Below are 20,432 nucleotides of genomic sequence, written 5' to 3'. Positions count from 1 at the left end.
AAGCAATACATCAACATGCCGTGTAAGAATCTGTTCTGAAATGGAACACAGCAAGTATAAATAATTGAATAATTAAGAAGTAGATATGCAGTGTATCTGACTATAAGTATATGGTTTCAATGATATGATATTATAAGACTCTTTCATATATTGATATGAAGGATAGGGATATTCTACCCGAGGGTAAGAAAATGTCGTAAAACCTGGGGCTTGCCGAGGGATTTCCAACATTTTGTGATCCAAGAGTAGAATAGCCTTATCCTTCATATCTGCATATGAAAGACTAATTTTCTCTCATGCATCCGTACATGAAAATCGCGTGATGTTTTTAACGCAAATACAGATGATTGCATTTATTAGAAAAACCAGCTTAGTGTCTGAAAAAATGTTGGAATTTTGCCGAGAAAATAGTAATTTTGTTTAAGCTGTGACGTCACGAGGCTTTATTGCGTGGGTAATCATGCAATACGGCCTCAGGCTACATGAGTGTATTGCACTAAACCAGCCAGTATTATACCAGTAGTAATGAGAGAAACATATTAACTGGTGCATGTACAATGAATTGCACCACGGCGGAACAGAGCTAGAGGGTTCGTTTCGATTGAAGCTTCGCGGAGCTTTGAATTTGGATTTGTATTTGGAAGTTGTAAAGGTTACCCGAAACCACATCAAAAGAATTCTGCAATTGGTGTAACAATCTCCCGATCCGAAACGAACCCTCTCTGTTTCCGCCATGGTGAAATCTCATCGTAGGAGAGTCTGGTAGTTGGACAATAGCAGAAGATTGTTACTATAGAGTTCTAAACTAGACAGTTCTAGAACTAAAGGATTTTGGTATAGATATTTTGGTTTTTTTTAATGTCATAGGATTGTATACATTTATGCTCATTTTTAAGATAGATAAATGATCAAAGAATGCATATTTGACTATCTTGATATTAATCATAACGAACCGAGAGAAAGGATCCCAAGTAACTGGTATGGAATTTTTCTATCTTTGTATTATTATTATTTTTGTTTTGTTTTTGTTGATGTTTTTTTTTTTTTTTTTTTTTTTTTTTTGTATTTCTATAGAGAAAAAATATTCACATTCAAGTCGTCGAATGCCTTCCGTTAATGTCAAATGTGATATGAGTTGAAATCTGAAGAAACATCACTGATTTTACACGTGGAACTACTCATCAAACATATCTTCATAATATTGATCGAAAAGAAACGTTATCAGAAAACACCCAAATTCATTTAGTCAAGACATTTGAGTATATCATGTATTCGCGTATTTCTGCAGCTAATATATTAGCGAATTATCCCCTTTTGTTGACTTCCGATGTGTTTATTTCTTTGCCTTTGTATCATCGCTACCATGCAACCTTTAAATATCGTTTTTACTGCCTTACTTTGCCACTTTAGAAAAAGAAATGTTAAACTGTACAATCTCATTTTGTCTCATTGTTCATGGTTTGTATGTGCCTCAAATCTATTTTTTCTTTAACAAACAATTAACACAAAGACTTTGCAAGAACAAAATTAAGTGATGTGTGAAAGAATAGGCAAAAACAATATTCGAATAACCAGAGTCTTTTTGAATAGAAATAGTTAACGATACATTATACCTGTATGAATGACTATAAACGTGGAGTGTCAAATCATTTCAAGGTGATTTACATGTATACTTATAAAGGTACGTGCTCAGCCGGTCATCCTGGTTACCTGATACTTCTGGTTTCTATTGATTTGTTTACAAATATATAAATATCTACGTTCCTTATCTAAATTTTGTTAACATTGAATTCTACGCCGGTCGCATGTTCTCCGGTCATGTAAAGTAAAATTACCATAAATTTCTCCATGCTTGTATTTTATCAACAATTTGTAGACAAATAACTTTTTACTGTTGTTTAATACTAGTCTTCTCACAATCTGTTTTATATCTAATTATTACCAAGGAATATCTCTCCCTGCATGCTTATTGTTTCCTTTAAAAGCAAATTACTTTAGTGTTCTAGACTAAGTGTGATACACGGAGTGTCCAGTCGTCCGTAACGCCCCAGTGAAGCGGAGTTTGGTCACTTGAAATTGTGTTGCCTTTTCTGTACATTAATATATCCCTGTTAAAACAAGAGTATTGAAATGTCGCTGATTTATTTTTATTATTACTGTTAAAGGTAAAAATCAGAGTTAATTTAGAATGTATTAATCCGTATACATATATATGTACATCGTCTGAAATCTATGATTGAAATCATGATACCCAATACCCGTGTATACTTGTATTACCATTCTCACTCTTACAAATATCACTTGAATTATTTATCTGGCCAGAGTTACCCCACGGTCATATATGTATATTCATACATATGCACATGTATATTATGATAATTATTTTGTCCTTATATATATGTTATTTTTTACTTCAAGTTATGTTCTTTTCATGCCGCTGGATCTATGCACAACAATTTTTGGGAATTTCTGATATGCCAACTTGATATATTTCTAGATGAACGCTCGATTTTAGATAATGGGTAATGAGTCACAGGGTGGCAATCGGAAGTTTTTATTCCAAAGAATATGGTGGTAAACTGTATCGGTATACTTTATCAAGCCTATATTTTAGAGTGTTTGTCAATTTTATCTCTGTATTTAAAAGAATACTTCTAATACAGCACAGGGATATTGAATCGAATCCATCATTTAAATATTAGAAGTGCGAGGATCAAATTTGAGTATATTGAAAACATTGCCGGTGAATATGATGTAATTTGTCTCACCGAAACGCACCTAGAAGTTATTGATAGACGTTTTCATCCCCCTTTTAGACTTGACATGAATATCGCTGGAGGGGTGTCTTGGTTTACGTTAATAATGTTTTTAAAGTAACCAGGCTAGATAATCGACCCAACACAGAAATACTGTGGATGCAAATTGTTCTCCCTGGTAAGATTCTGGTTATCGGGACGGCTTACCGTTCTGCCTATCACTCAAACAAATTTTGGAAGACTTTTCGTGATTCAATAAACGATGCTTTTGAATTATCGAACTATGTTATTTTAACTAATGACCCGAATGTCGATATATTGACAATGTCACCGAATCATGTTTTAGCTGATATTATTGATTCGTTTTACTTTACCAGTGTTATAAACGAACCGACTAGGATTGGTCCCACTAGGTCCAGTTTACTTGATCCAATATTGGTATCAGAGTCTCTTTCCTGCTCGGAATCGTCCGTTATTTCTACTGAAAACAGTTATACTGATCATGAAGGTTGTGTCGCATATTTCAATGTGCAGTCTTTTACTACACCAGTGTATAAACGGAAAATTTGGTTATATAAAAGAGGCGACTATGTCCTTTTTAATCGTCTTATTGAAGGATTTGTTTGGAATTCTCTGTTTGAAACATGTGATTCTGTTGATTTAGCTAGTGAACGCTTTACTCAAGTCTTCCTAGGATTTGCTGGTAAAGAGATCCCCCACAAAGAAGTAACTTTAAGACCTAACTATAAGGTATGGTTTAATTCAGACCTCAGAAAAAATATGAGATTACGAGATAGATTGCGTGAAATTGCTTAACGTACTAACCATCCACGGGATATTACAAAATTCAAAAACCAGCGAAATAAAGTCAACAATATGAAAAAGTATGCAAAGAAGTCCTTTTATGAAAACGTTGGAAATCTTATAGACTTTTATAGATCTCTTATAGATCCTTTTTCGGGTCATTTGTTAGTTGGTGATAAAGAAAAAACTAATCTATTTAATTCTTATTTTTGCAGTATTACAAATTTAGATGATTCGAACCCTGATCCTCCTTTCATAGAAAAGAAGACCGAGAGCGTTTTTGTGACACCTGTACTAAATATTTGGAAATCTGTTAAAGTCATGCAATGTGATTTCTTGTCTTGGATTGAAAACTACCTAAGTAATAGGAGTCAGAAAGTACTTATTAATAACTGTTCTTCAGATTCTGGTTCTATAAAGGCTGGCGTTCCTCAAGGTTTAATTCTTGGATCTCTTCTTTTCTTGATCTATATTAACGACATTGCTGAAATACTTGAATCTACAACGCGTCTTTTTGGTGATGATACATCTTTAAAAGCTTCTTCTTATTGTTGTCTTGAGATACAAACTGTGTTAAATAGGGATCTACAGGCTTTAAACAGATGGGCAAATACTTGGCTTGTAAATAAGACTGAAATTATTTTTATTACCTATTCAAAAGATCTTGATGAAGATTTAGATCTAATTTTTGATGGACATTTTTTAAAATTTAATTAAGCAGTACACATAGACACCTAGGTGTAGCTTTTAACTCTGATGCAAAGTGGTCCGATCATATAAATGAAGTCTATAAATTAGCGATGAAAAAAAATAAATGTTTTACGGAAGCTTAATTACATGTTGAAGCGTGAGGATCTGTTAAAGATCTATAAAACCTACATATTACCAGTTTTAGAATATGCATGTGAAATTTTTGATGGGTGTACTTTGGGTGATTCAGAAAAATTAGAAAAGGTTCAGCGTGAGGCGGCTAGAATAATCACAGGTCTACCATCATATGCTAGGAACGATTCATTATGATATAGAAACAGGTCTTAAATTGCTTTCATCTAGAAGAGAGAGAGAGACGTAAAATGCAGTTGATTTATAAAATGCTCAAAATTTGCTAACTAACTTACTTCCTACTTCTGTTGGTGTAAATAGACAAGGCCTCAGAAATAATTTCAACTATAGAATTCCTAATTTAAGGCTTTCAATCACTAATGTGTCTTTTCTTCCTTCATCTTTAAGAATTTGGAACTCCCTTGATTACGATAGCAGATCAAAGCCTTCCGCATATTTTAAATCAGCTCTCTTCTCTAACTTACCTCTTCCTGTACCGCGCTACTACCTACATGAGGATAGAATACTTAACATACTTCATTCCAGATTAAGACAAAATACCGTTCTCTTAAGTACGACCTCTTCCACGCTAACCTGTCCCCAGACTAAATTTGTTTAAGTTGCGGTAACTATTGTAAGATTGCTTACCACTTTTTTTTAATGTCAAACATATTTGGCTGCTCGCACAGATCTAATTGATTCTTTAGATAATTTAGATTTACATGTACCATTATCTCTTGCTTTATTATTGTTTGAAAATGAACATATATCTTTGGAAGTATATTGTGATGTTTTTAGTAGAGTGCATATTTTCATAAGATCCAGCGGAAGATTTTAACATGTTTACTTCATAAATGTACACTGTATATATAAATATATATCTGAATGTTAATGTAAGTCATCATTTTTTATGTTAATGTATATTACCAGCCATTGCTGTCATCTGTTGTCTATGTAACTTTGTAAGGAGATGGCTTCATAAGTTGTCATAATTTATGCCAGATCCCTTTTTTCCATATGGTAAATAAAATATGTTTAAAGTTTAGAAACATTTCAGTAACTGTGAATGTGACCGTTAATTTGTAATATAACGCCAACCATTTCGCTTTCTTAGCTGATAAAATGAAAGATAGTTACCATTCGAAATATAATTCTTTTTATATAAGTGAATGGAACATGTTCGTAACAAAAATTAACATGTTTCAATTTACATATTTTCAGTGAATAAAATGTGACCGACAGCCCTGCTATCGAAAATATTTGTGGCGCGGTGTTTGCATTATCTGGGCTAATTTGACAATATTTAGGAACTTCCTCGAGTCTCTAACATCATACTGTGTTCGATGCACGATATGTGTAGTAGATGTATTGTTTTTATGTTATGATTGCAGCAACTTTTCTTATCTTTTCTATATTTTTATATTTTCATAGGAAATCGAATCACTTTTCAATTTCACTTGTAAAATACAGAAAATGACTAGCAAGATTTAAGACGTGTTTGAATTGCGGTAGTTTTTTAAATAATCATCCGTATATATAAAATAAAATCACACAAAATGTTAAATTAATACAACACCTTTCAATCAGAGTGCAAAAACAAATTTTCAGGACACCAATCATTGTAAAACAAAATGTCCTTGTATAAAACAGAGAAGGTATATTGAAAAAAATCGTAAAAAAAATGTGTGAAAATTAAACCAATTCAGGTACCGTGACGCCCTTTTCAAAGGAGTAACCGTTTTGTGAATATTTCCTAGAAATGTGTTTTATCCGCTAAAATAGGTGGGATAGAAATTTTGTGTCGGCAAGGTTTCCTCTTTTTTGGTGTATAGTATCATGTAGAATATAATTTTCATTAATTTTAATCTAGATCCCTGAAACTTCTAACAAAGGCCTATTGACATTTCGGTGGGTCCAAATTGATGTAATTCAAATTTCGTAGTTGTGAGTCTCATTCTAGGGAATACATGGTTAGTATCTTACATTATTATACCTCAAGTGAGAATCCTGCATTCTGATTGGTCGAAAGATATTTGGTATTTTACACTATCACACGGCAGTTTGCATTTCAATAGACACGTTCGTAGGAACCCCCTAGCAACGGGTGTTAGTGTATTTTTGACAGTGCAAAATATTAACCGCCCGAAAAAAATGCGCACTCGTTTCCTTTTTCGACGCCATCTTTGTTTTTTGAAGCGACGCTTCAAAATTTATCTGTAGCTATTTAGTAATAGTTTTGCCAAATCAGTCTGTTTATCAATATCTTTTGTTCAAATAAAGTACGGAGCTTTCCGTTTACACTTTTCGCTTACCGTCTAAGCTCTATGTGTTGGTTTTTATTAATCCCGTCGGTGATTAAGTGAATGGAAGACATGCGATTACAAGCGTCTTCGTGACGTTGCTAATGTTATAAACAGACGACGGGACGAAACAAAAATTCACTGAGTTTTACAACAGAAACGTTAGGCCTAAGATTTTAACAAACTCAGGAGACAAGACAACAAGAATATTTCACTTAATGCTTATTGTGAGTATTCTTTTTTTACAATGCAATGGTAATAAGCGCTATTGAGCGGAAGCTGATATGCTATTTTACTACCGACGGTGAGTTTTTGACTTTTGCTAAAATAATTTAAAACTTTTCAATATATTGCAAAATAACTAGTTTTGTTTCTAGACTTTTGGTATAATAAAATAATAATACCTGCATTAGAGGGTGACAGTGCCTAGTGTCACCCTCTATTGCAGGTTGTATTTATATAATACAAGGTTTATTTTGGTGCGAGACTTAGAAAAGCCGAGATGACGTGGCTTTGCCGATTCATCCCGTCTTTCCGTGTCGTATCATTTCTTTGAGATTTACGCTGCAGCTTGTTTGTTATGTCGAGTGATGAAATTGGATTTTTTTTTTCTCTAAAATATCAACAATTATGGCAGAAAACAGTACATAACATTGCATGCATCTGTGATTTCGAATTTTGCCAGTAATCGATGTTGTTTTACCGATTTGTTTAACACGCCATCTTCTCTTCTTCTCGCTTCGATACTCTCAAGTGATTATATATATATATATATATATACAGTCTAGAATATACCCACTTTCGTTCATGCATGACCAGTAGTCCTGAACCTTGGGACTCATGAATCAGAAGGCGAGAATCCGCAGACGATGACGAAAGGAAGTTATAAATGGCTGCATTTCAGTACATTTGGGCGGTAAGATACCTTGTACAATTTTGCAAATGATTTTTAAGTTATCATATTATAGTAATTAACCTACATATTCGAAGTGGCAATAGTAAGTGCAAATTAATGTTGATCGTTTTCCATTCCATGATTTTTCTGAGCATAGTACAAATGCGATTGGCTAAAATTATGTTGGTTTTTAACTTTTCTTTTCAAATGTCTAACAAAAAAAACTAAAATTATCATATATATGTGTACTTCCCCCGATATCCTTCATATCCACGTATGAAAGAGTATTTTTTATTTTTATTGCAATTTTACTACTATGATTTTTCCGCAATTTTGAAATGAATTAGGAAAAAAACGCGACTACAAGTCAATTATTCAAACATAAAAATTGCATGATATTTCCAACGCAAATCCCGTTGTTTGTATCTTTTAAATTAAACCCAGTCTAGTCTCGATGTTGGACCCCATAGCAAACTCTTGAACTTGTATGTCAGTATCTACCTGAATAATTACACGGGGACGACGTACAACGATGTATATGTTAATATTATGAAAACGTGAAAGCACATCTTGAATCGAAATTTGTGTCCTGATGCAGTCTCGTAAATGCATTATATACCTTTGGTTTCAGTAACTAGTAAGTAACTTAAATCATAGTCAAAAGGACGCAATTCTAGATGATCTCGTCGACCGGTCGCGATCGTTATTTAACTTTGATGATCAAATTGCCAATTTCATGAGACAATATTTCTGCCATTATGTCTGATATGACCTTGAAACTCACAACTGTTATAGACATCGTTCCATAGTATATCCCTACATGGAAGTGCGACAAATGGCCATTAAACACCAAGTTGTATATTCGCTGAGCTCCCATGAAAATCATTCAAAGACACGGACAACATTATGAAGCTTTATAGGCATCCGTAACAAGACATATTTATGTACCATATTAGCTCTTGTCTTTACGCTTAATGAACATCTAAGTTAAGATGTGAGCTTATGTGAAAATGTGTAAAATAACCGACAAACTAGTTAATTCAACTACCTACTGGGTCTAGAAAGTGTCCATAACTGTGGTTTAGTTGATGTTGTCTATTAAAGGTTTTTAAATTTAAAAAGATTGTTTAAATTGCACTTTAATGGAACTGATGTAATAAAATCAACTGAATGGATCACTACCTGTCGTGTCTCTGGATTTTCAAACTTCAAACTGAATTATTAGTTTGTTTACAAAATACACTGTGTAGAGAAACATATTTAAAACATTCAACAGATGCAACATAGATGGAGGATAATTTATAGAACGTTTTGTGAAACATGCATGTGCATTGAACGGATCACTGCCTAAGATGGGGTAATGAGATATATTATATCTTTAAATGAAATCTAAACATTTTGTGCTATTAATGTGAAATGAAGCCGGCAGTTTTGTATAAACATAAACATTATGTATATTTTATATGTGGTTATTAACACGTAAAACTGCGCGTCTCAGTGGAGACCAGATCCAACAGTATTCAAACAACGATTTATGAAAACGTGAAAAGCACATCTTTATTCAAAAGTTTCGTCCTTATGCAGTTTTATAGCTTTGGTTTCAGTAACTAGTATCTTTGCGAGCGGTCGCAATCGTATTTAACTTTGATGATCAAATTGCCAATTTACATGAGCCAATACATCTGCCATTTCGTATGATAAGACCTTGAAACAAAAATTGTTATAAAAATGACCATTACACAGCAAATTGTAAATAAGCTGAGATCCCGTGAAAATCATGAGGCTTTATAGGCACCCGTTACAACACAGCATTTATGCACCATATTAGTTCTTGTCGTTATGCTTTACGTATGTTTACATGGGAGCATGTGCGCAAAGGTCACTTTATAATTACTGATATCATTGTAAAATGTTAAATAAAATAGCAGACCACAACTTACCTTCTTGGTCGGACCGTGTGTATTAATTCTACTTTAAGTCGCAAATATTATGATTTTTTGGCAGTACATATACAGCTAATATTAATTAACTTTTAGTTAACTTTGTAAAATCAAACCCTGTGCATTGTAAATATTGCAATTCTCAAATTGTTGGTAACTTTTGGTGGTGAATAACGTATTAAAAGCTCTTCTCGTTTCGTGAGTATGAACTTACGACAAATAAAACTTAAACTGTATTGTGCTCTTGGGGTATGATTTGACTACTGTGACCTTTTGCATGTCAAGGTCATTCGATTGTAAGCATATGCATTTATACCATACATGAGCTCAGCTGTTTCAAAGGAATTGTGTTAATGTAAAATGATATTTAAGCATATAATTCAACATTTTACTACCGTGACCTTCAAGAGTGATATAGGTAATACATTAAAAACTTATTTTGACATTTGTCTATCATGATATAGACGTAATTGCATGTCTATGCGGCAATCGGTATTTGATTTAAAGATATTCTACAACAATTGCACTTCTGTAGCATATGTGAATTGTATGACCTTGGCTTTAGTTTTATGTTTGATAAATGAAATCTGTATGATCAAGTTTAATGACGTAAAAGAGTCACAAAATTTTGGCTTAAACTGCTTTAGACATATGTCCATGGTATGTCTATGCAAAAAATCAAGCATGTATGCTAAGTATTAAGGCGCTGAAACCTTGTACATTTTTGGCAGGAAAACGACAAAATTGACGTTTTCAAAGTGGTATATATCCGTCATTTTAAATGAGATGACCCTGAAACTTGTAGTTATATATTTCTGAGAGCATGCTCTTTCATATCAAACTTCCTAAGCTTTCCAAATTTCTTTTTTGACCATTACTTGACCCCGTAGCGAACTCTTGACCTTGGCGTAATCATACGCTATGTCAGGATCTACCAGAATAATTTAACGGGGACGACATGCTGCGTACGGTTACGAAGTAATGAACGTTTAAACTTCGTTCAAAAAAGCAGGTTTTACGTCTGTGACCTTAACCTTAAACGTTATCGTACAAAACCGAAAGTACGTTTTAAGAATTCATGTACGTACGTAATGTTTAATTTCGTACCTAGTTCCGTTCGTGAGATATTCTACTAACAAGATTTGGGGAAAATTAGGTGGGGGGGGGAGAAGAAAAAATATAATAACTGGATTTGATCGCGACCAAAACACAGGATTTCAATCCAGATAATGATATATAAGTACAGAGCATATATATGAGTTAAAATATATCGAACAGACGCTTGCTTTAATACTCTTTATACAAGGTCCAAGGTCTCGCAATTAAATGAGCAAAAAAAAGCGGGGGTCTGGTGAGAATACCAAGTTCCCTATTTTAATTGGATTTGAATTTAAAAGTTTTGGAAATGTGTTTTGATATGTTCATATCTTATATTTCAAACTAACAGAAAGTACTGATTGTTTATACTGAGATGTACTTCCTGGCAGATATACACATGTACATGTGGACAATAAAGGGACTGCAGAGTAAAACCAAGACTAGATTTGTGGAAATTCTCTTTTCTGGGCATACGATTACACTGCGAGATAAACGTTTTAGAGCCTGTCGATTGGGTATATTCATGGTGCGTCAGTTTCAAATTTTAATGTTTAATGTGTGAGTTGGGCAATACATGTAGATGTAAAATTTGTAAAGGAATTATGAAAGTCTGTTTCTGATAGGGAATCTCGATATTGCAACTAATTTGGCTTCAATAAGTAATGTATATAAATATTGCGTTGTGGTTGTTATGATTGGATTAATGCCGATGTCCATGAATCAATATATAAAACAGAAAATATATAATAATATGTATTATTGAAGTTTTGTATTACAATTAAATTGAATTGATTTGATTTAATTGTTATTTATCTGTCCAATTTTTACAATGCTGCATGTAGCGTAGCTCTCTACCTTTCACTGTACATAAGTTCAACTGGACCTGTAGATTTGTTGAAACTAATCTACAGCTACAGGTAAACTTATGTACAGTGAAAGGTGTACTTATCGACAGACAGAACAAGTACTTGAAAAATGGTCTAAATAAAGCACGGTGACAACAAAAGATAATATCATAGCAATGTTTTAGTAATAGTTCCGGTCAGTGTTTATGTTTATAAAGAACCTGCCTCGGAGTTGTCATTAGACCACGGGGTACATATATATAGTCATTCATTTATATTTTAATAGTAAACCCAAATACGTGTTCCAAATGTATTCTAATCTGATTATGTATATCCTGTAACTGTTTTAAAGTATGCGCTGCTGTCGTAAAGTTTGGCATGTACATGTATATCGAAACTAGGTAATGTTTGGTTGCAGGGATTCTTTATTTCTGTGTCTACATGTCTATATTAAGAATAAAAATATGAACTGAAGTTCCTGCGGATCATTGTCCTTCTGCTAAGGCCCAACCCAACAGAACCGATTCCCGACTTTATTACATTACTACTACATACTATGTTGAAATAGGGAAGGATGTATATAGAATATTATACAGGTAATGTTGAATATTGACATTCCAAAACTCATCTAAAATATTATGACCCGTACATAAATATAAAATATTTAATGTTGCTAACAGGATGGAGTCAAACACAACGTTGTACAACATAGTTGAAATATCTTTCTATATACATGTATCATACGACTGGAGGCCCACATAAATGTTTCTATAAGCCAAACAGTGCATTTTTGTATAGGCCCGCTTTCAGATGCCATGGTAATATTTTAGTGCTAAAAATCAATAATTTGTCATCAATTATCACCATGTTCTCTTCAAAAGTCAATATGCATGTTGAAAGGTAACTCAAATTATAATTAAAAACATTTTTGCTACAGTTAAAGAAGGACAAATACAGCTCTTAATCAAAACATTTAAAAAAAATCATCCGTTTTAAATATTTCTTGGTAAACGTGGTAACAACCAAAATTAAATTGAAAATATGAGATTTAAAGATGCTCCATTGCCGACAAATAGTATTTTTCCACTATCAAAAACAGGAGCAGACGATTTAGTATTTTTCTTCATTTACAAAAAGTACCTACTTTACACCATTACCACCATTGAAAAGTATGAGCTTCTAATTCTTCGTCAAGTTGAAAATATGAAAAATAATTAATTGCATCCCGAAAAAATTCCGACGCACTATATCCTATATGGAATGAAGTACTGATTGCGCATGCATCAAAGGCAAAATGAAAATATCTGTATTATTTTTGTGTTAATTAGACATACATACACACGATTGAACACTGATTATTGTTCAAATAATGAATATCATTCATGCTCTGTCGGCGGTGGAGCATCTTTAATAGAACTCTTATTCAATGATATACTTGATTATCAAGTTGTAAAATGAGCATTTACATCACTTTCATTGGCTTAAGGGCTATAAATGTAAGAAACTTCAACATTTTTGTGAAAGTCCCAATATCCATATCTATGGTAACGTCATTAACTCAAAAACACATTTTTTCAAATAAAATCTGAAAAAGGATGTGATCTGAGAAGCTTCATGAAAATTCTAAATATGTATGAATTGTTTACCAAAATTGTTGGTGCAAAAAGGTGAAAGATCACTTTGAAACAAAATGTTGGGATTTCATGAGTTCCGCAAAAAAATCATTGGATTTAGGAGGTTATACTGTGACGGACACTTTTTCCAAATTTTCAATGAAACGCCAATTATGTCGCTTTCTTAGCTGATGAAATGAATGATAGTTGTTATTCGAAATATAATTCGTTTTATATCAGTAAATGGGACAGGTTTGTAACAGTAAAATTAAAATTTACATATTTTAGAGGATGAAAATGTGACCGATATCCCTACTATAGAAACTTTTTTTGGCGAGGTGTTTGCATTATCTGATGTGCTGTCTAGGCAAAAATAAAGTTCTACTAGCTGAGACATTCTAACTTCTTTATTCATATGCGCACATGCACAAACCCCACTAGGTAAATATAGCCTGACAGAAGGCTGAAACAGGGAGTGAAATCTGCAAACAGAATAAATGAGATTACTATACATAGACACTATCTATCATTCCAGACATCTTATACAGTGTAGATATAAAGATATGAGACAATAAATCATAAAATTTACCTGCACGCAAACTTCGCTTACAACTATTAACAGCATAATTTATTTCACAAGCCCCTGTGCTAACAAGGTGTGAATAACGGAACCACTTATAATATGAAATTATGACTAGTTTATAGCAATCTACAACTAATAACCATAAGAATATAGAATTATGTATTATTAAACACTACTTGTTACGTAACTTTCTTAGTTAACCATATTTAATGGTATTGTAAACAAACAGACGACACTGATTGACATTTGGCGGGACGGACCCAAGCCGAACCAAGAATTACCAATTTACAGCATAAAATGAGTCGACATATCAATGTAACATAAAAACTAGTATTACAGTTACTTCATACATTCATTCTATACACTTACTCTTTTGGGGGCCTACCCATTATGGTAAAATTGACTATTTAGCGTGTCTGAGACGCTTCCACATGGTACTGTCATGGACGCATGGGAACTTGAAAAGTGAAACTAAAACCCGGAGTCAACCGGAGTCTAAATTCCGGAATTAAAATTTTCAGACCAAAAATTCCGGACGAAGACCGTAACACTCCCCCTCTGATTTCATTTGAAATCATTTACATAATACACAATAACTCTGTAACTACTAATAATAAATGTCAACAAATTGATGAAAGTCATTAGTCTGCTTCAAATAGGGTCACCAACTCAGTCACTGATCTCACGTACAGAAAGCGTTTATTGTCTCTCACTCCCGAGATCTGAATACATCCACTGACGGTCTGTTGTTTACGATCGCAGAAACCTAATATAGGAGAGTGGTCAATACCTCATGATTGAGATCCTACCTTTTTCGTTGTAGTAGCATAGCATTCAAAATGTTTTTTGAGACACCGATGAGCCTTTCTCAAGAGCCACCCATATGGAGTGAGTGTGGTTTGGCTTTGCCTAGGAGAAAACCAATGCTACATCTATCAGCATCGTACAGTTTGAGATAGGCAACAGCTGCTATTACATCTTTTGACGCGTCAGCAAACACAAGAACTTCTCTCCTCAAGGCGTCGGTGAAAGAGATGTCGCAAGAAGCTCGCGGTATACTAAGATTTCCTAAGTAGTGCATAGAGTCGACCCATGTACACCACTTAGCATACAGTGATTCTGGCAGAGGGTCATCCCACTCATTGCTTGTGGTGACGGACATCATCTCCCGAAGCAACAATTTCCCGCAAATAGTGAAAGGATGGGCAAATCCAAGAGGGTCGTAGATACTGTTGATGGTCGACAACAGACCACGTCGTGTGTAGGCTTTCTCGACATGGTTAATGCTGCAGGTAAACATATCTGTCTCTTTGTCCCACAGAAGTCCTAAGCTTCTCTGCATTGGCAGCGCGTCTGCCGCCAGATCAAGATCTTTAAGTTCTTTAGCAAGGTCTTCCTGTTGAAAGGAATGAAGTAATTCCCTGCTGTTAGATGAAAACTTATGGAGTCTGTTCCTTCCATTCTCCCCGAGGGTCTGTTTAATGCGTTTCACAATGCTGATAGCTTCCGATTCGGTTTTATACGAAAGTAACCCGTCATCAACGTAAAAATCCTTGTTCACAAAGTTAGTTACATCCTCATCTGCGTTTTCGACAATTTTGCGTATGCCGTAATTCGCTATGGCCGGAGATGTCGTGTTACTAAACACATGTCTTGTCATCTGATATACTACTAACGGCTGGGTCAAGTCGTTGTCTTTGTGCCACCAGAAACGCAGAAACCGTCGTTGCCCCTCGGGTACATGAAAATTGTAAAACATCGGTTCTACATCCATGGTGACTGCAATCTTTTCACGTCGGAACCTAAGTAGGATACCAATCAGTCTGTTCAACATATCAGGGCCTTGTAACAGGATATTGTTTAGTGAAGTGTCCTGGCACATGGCTGACGAGTCAAACACGACACGCACGATTTCCGGTTTCTTAGGGTGTTGAACCGCGAATAATGGTAAGTACCATTTCTCTGTAGAGTCTGGTAAGACTGGTGCTAACTCAGCATGCTGTCTACTAAGTAGTTTCTCCATGAACTCCAAAACCTTCCTCCGTTTGTCTGGGTTAGAACTCCAAAACCTTCCTCCGTTTGTCTGGGTTAGAACACCGAAACCTTCCTCCGTTTGTCTGGGTTAGAACACCAAAACCTTCCTCCGTTTGTCTGGGTTAAAACACCAAAACCTTCCTCCGTTTGTCTGGGTTAGAACACCAAAACCTTCCTCCGTTTGTCTGGGTTAGAACACCAAAACCTTCCTCCGTTTGTCTGGGTTAGAACACCAAAACCTTCCTCCGTTTGTCTGGGTTAGAACACCAAAACCTTCCTCCGTTTTTCTGGGTTAGAACACCAAAACCTTCCTCCGTTTGTCTGGGTTAGAACACCAAAACCTTCCTCCGTTTGTCTGGGTTAGAACACCAAAACCTTCCTCCGTTTTTCTGGGTTAGAACACCAAAACCTTCCTCCGTTTGTCTGGGTTAGAACACCAAAACCTTCCTCCGTTTGTCTGGGTTAGAACACCAAAACCTTCCTCCGTTTTTCTGGGTTAGAACACCAAAACCTTCCTCCGTTTGTCTGGGTTAGAGCTAAGACTTATGTCAAACGATGTCGCTCTTTTAAGAGCCATTCTTTTGTTGTCAGATAAAAATGGTCTATTCTCCTTGAAAGGCATGGGCGCTTCCCAATGCCCACTCGTAGTTTATTGAAATCCTGTCCTCATAATATTGAGGAACCGCTTGTCCTCCAGCGACAATCCTGGTTTCTCATCGCCGGGAACTCGTTTGAATATTAGGTCCTCCTTTATATTGAGTTCACTCTCACATGGCTCCAAGTATGAAGGTCTTCCGTTTGCAAACACTGTGATTTTCCGGACATTGACCTGCTCCGGTAGGTGTGCCTGACCTAAACAAACATTACCAATAATGACCCATCCTAAAGGCAACCCTTGTCCAAATGGCAGCATATCTCCACTGATGCATTGTTCCAGAACATGATGTGCACAGACTAAGTCCCTTCCTAATAATAGTTCGATCTCAACGCCATCGTCTATTGTAGGAATCAGTGGTGCAATGTCCGCAAGATGGCTGTAGTTCTCCGCTACTGTAGGAGATGGTATTTCGCTGCGTGCTTGGGAGATATCATTGCACTCAATCAGACATTGGGATTCCAATGTACATGATCCGTCAAGAGATTGTATGGGAAAATATTTACAAACAATATATTTGCACATGACTTGCTAGTACTGTGAAGTGAATTACAGATTTCGGTGCAGCGTGTTTCGATGATTTTCTCCCCTTCACCTTTTCCTTTTGGTTCTTGAGACTTCTCTCCCTCATGCTGTTTCCTAGTTTCAAAATCTCCATGGAGAATTCCGATGTGATGTTTGGAGCACAAACGTCACATTTGATGATTTCTTTACACGCTTTGCGTGTACGTCTCTGTCCACAGCACCTTAAGCAGTAACCGTTCTTGTAAAGAAAACCTTTGCGGTCTTTCATTGTCTTATTTAGAAATTTCCTTTAAGTCTTTAAGTAAATGGTTAGATTTCTCCCCATGAAGAGGACATTTTCCTCCATTGTTATCCTGCGAAACATCTGGGGGGTTTTTGGTTTTTTTTTAGGACACGGTTTGTTGAGGATCACGGGATGATTGCTTCGATTTTACAATTGAGATATCCGAATCAAAGCTGTGGTCATTCCGTAGACGAGCTAGATCATACAAGTACTTCTTTAGTACTGAAAAAGGTACCCATGATTCCCTATGAATTTCCTTATATCGAAAGCACTGACCAGCCCATTTCTCGCGATAACGTTTTGGCAGCTTTCTAACAAAGTCGTTCATTCCACTAGAAGTGTCATAATGTGAGAAGACTGGTCCTAAAATGGAGTCACTTTTGACAGATTCAACCTCTGCTGATAAATCATACAGATCATAAAAGCGCTTTGAATCACTTTCCTTAAGGTCAGGAAATTGGTGTATCCTTAGCGTCTCGATAACTTCAGCACTGCCAAACTGACTGTCCAAACTTTTCCAGATCTCCTCGACCGCCTTCTGAGGGTTTCTAGGATTGGTTGCACGTATGTGTTTTGCTCGACGTTTTGAGTCATTCCCAAGGTAATTAAGTAGCAAATCTAAATGTTCTAAGACTGAAGCGCAAATCTCCTTCATAACATTTAAAACCCCATATTTCCACGTAAGGTATCTTGCAGGTTCATCAGTAAATTGGCAAAGTCTCTTAGGCAGGAATTGATTCTTAGCCACTAATTTTGCCAGCTCCAATGCCTCAGATCTGGTATTGGGTGTAAATAGAGCTGCAGAAGGGTTTAGAATATTCATGGAACTAGATTGGATTCCAGGCTGTGACAACATATCGGACTGAGGCAATATGTTGGGCTGTGACGCGATGTTAGGCCGTGACGCGATATCAGGCTGCGACGTGATGTCAGGCTGTGACGCAATGTCAGACTGTGACTTGATGTCAGGCTGTGACGCGATGTCAGACTGTGACGCAATATCAGGCTGTGACGCAGTGTCAGGCTGTGACGCGATGTCAGGCTGTGATGCAATGTCAGGCTGTGACGCGATGTCAGGCTGTGATGCAATGTCAGGCTGTGACGCGATGTCAGGCTGTGATGCAATGTCAGGCTGTGACGCTGTCAGGCTGCGACGTGATGTCAGGCTGTGACGCAATGTCAGACTGTGACGCGATGTCAGACTGTGACGCGATGTCAGGCTGTGACGCAGTGTCAGGCTGTGATGCAGTGTCAGGCTGTGACGCAGTGTCAGGCTGTGACGCAGTGTCAGGCTGTGACGCGATGTCAGGCTGTGATGCAATGTCAGGCTGTGACGCGATGTCAGGCTGTGATGCAATGTCAGGCTGTGACGCAGTGTCAGGCTGTGACGCAGTGTCAGGCTGTGACGCAGTGTCAGGCTGTGACGCAGTGTCAGGCTGTGACGCGATGTCAGGCTGTGACGCAATGTCAGGGCTTCCACATGGTACTGTCATGGACGCATGGGAACTTGAAAAGTGATACTAAAAACCGGAGTCAATCGGAGTCTAAATTCCGGAATTATAATTTTCAGACCAAAGATTCCGGACGAAGACCGTAACATCTGAGCTAATTTGACAATGTTTAGGAGTCTCTAACATCATATAACATCATACTGTTTTTGATGCACGATATGTTTAGTAGATGCATTGCTTTTATTTCATATTTCCAGCAAATCTTTGTCTTGAAATGGGCTTTATTCTTGGTTTTTGTGTGCTCGATATCGCTTCCGGTGACGTAGGTTGTGTGCATACAAATCTATGTCATGACGACTATACAAATTTAGGTCACTGTGACATCCGTCATACAAATATAGGTCACTGTGACACGACTCTGTTCTATTGCTTCCAGTTTAACTTTGAGATAACCCAGGGATGTAGATATCATAGGTGATCGGATCCTCTGGAGTATCGAGGATGCAAGTGACGTAGGTTATGTGCATTGTAGGTCGCATTTAGTGCAAGAAATTTGTTTACTACAATATATATACTTACATATATACAGACTCTTATATACCAGTAATTTAGTTTTTAAGTGTGTCTGCTTTCTAAATTACCATTCGCCTAATTTAACGTTAATAGTTTGTATAGGATTTACAGATTTTAAGGGATTTTGAAAAAAAAATCCGAAAAAAACCTAAGATGACTATTCATGTCGTTGGCAGTCAACACCTAAAGTGTTGTGACTAATTTATGAGAGGTCAAGGTGATTGTCATTATGTGTGGTTTGTTTATATCTCTCGCAAACTGATGGGGATATCTATCCTGGTTATTCCCCAGACATGTCTTTATAAGTTGAAGGCTGCCAAGGATGGGGCCTTGGGGTCTACCTTCATATATAAATAATGTCCCCTCACAGGAGGGCTTTCACACGTCACGCATATCTTTCATCCCATTCTAAACATTCTTAGGCTTAAATTTACTACATTAGTTTCATTCTATTCTCCCTTTCTAACTACTCTCAGCTCTCAGACCTCAAGTATGTATGCTCATGAAATCTACATATGTACACATTCATTCATTCATTCACAATTTTTCCATATTTGATTAACGTAATATACAATCTTAGCCATTCATTAATCGAAATGAATTTATATTGTAGATCTAGAGTAAGAGGGATCCTCCCATGTGAGCAATATCTAGCGTTTACACCGCCCCTCCCCCAACACCCAATGGGACGAACTTAATAATGAGTGAACTTAATAATGAGTAGAGTTAATATAAATAACTTTCCAATATTGTGAAATTCAAAAACTTATGTGACGATATTGCTCAAAGGCTCCCCATTTGTTTTTGAAAAGTTGTAAAGATCTGTTTTCCCCGATTTGTTTTTCTATTGTCATAGTATTGGCAAAAATAAATAATAAAACACGCTCCGAAATTTTGAATGGAATCTTTCATACGACAATAGTATATAATTTTTATGCTGTTATAAGAAAATAAGAAAATTGTTTAACAATTTTCCAAACTTTTGATTTCCCAGAATGATATCTTGTTCGTTCAAATTATAGAAAGACTGTTTGTTGTTGTGTTCGTTGTACCAAGCAATAAACTGTACAAATAACATTTGCACATAATAACATTGCAAAAACAAATGCCTTAAAGTTACTGGTTCCCTGTTACAAAATGTCCAATGTCTGTTATTGGATAATTTCATTTTTACCAACACATCATTTGTTGTAAGAATCCTCTGATTAATCTTATACTGAAATGTTTGTAATTTTGTTTCCATTTAACAGTTAAA

General features: G+C 35.9%; 1 protein-coding gene across 1 annotated transcript; it reads right to left on the bottom strand.

Annotated features, from left to right (window-relative positions):
- Positions 1-14,524: 14,524 nt before the first annotated feature.
- On the bottom strand, positions 14,525-15,679 carry LOC138327224 (uncharacterized). Its single transcript, XM_069273204.1, has one exon. The coding sequence runs from the start codon at positions 15,677-15,679 to the stop codon at positions 14,525-14,527; it is 1,155 nt and encodes a 384-aa protein (XP_069129305.1).
- Between the last annotated feature and the right edge of the window lie 4,753 nt (positions 15,680-20,432).

The sequence above is a fragment of the Argopecten irradians genome, chromosome 7 (assembly GCF_041381155.1).
Source record: "Argopecten irradians isolate NY chromosome 7, Ai_NY, whole genome shotgun sequence".
NCBI lineage: Eukaryota > Metazoa > Mollusca > Bivalvia > Pectinida > Pectinidae > Argopecten > Argopecten irradians.
This window is presented reverse-complemented; position numbering and strand designations above follow the sequence as displayed.

Excerpts from the sequence above, each read along its gene's own strand:
- LOC138327224 (XM_069273204.1), bottom strand. The coding sequence starts at position 15,679 with ATGGAGAAACTACTTAGTAGACAGCATGCTGAGTTAGCACCAGTCTTA.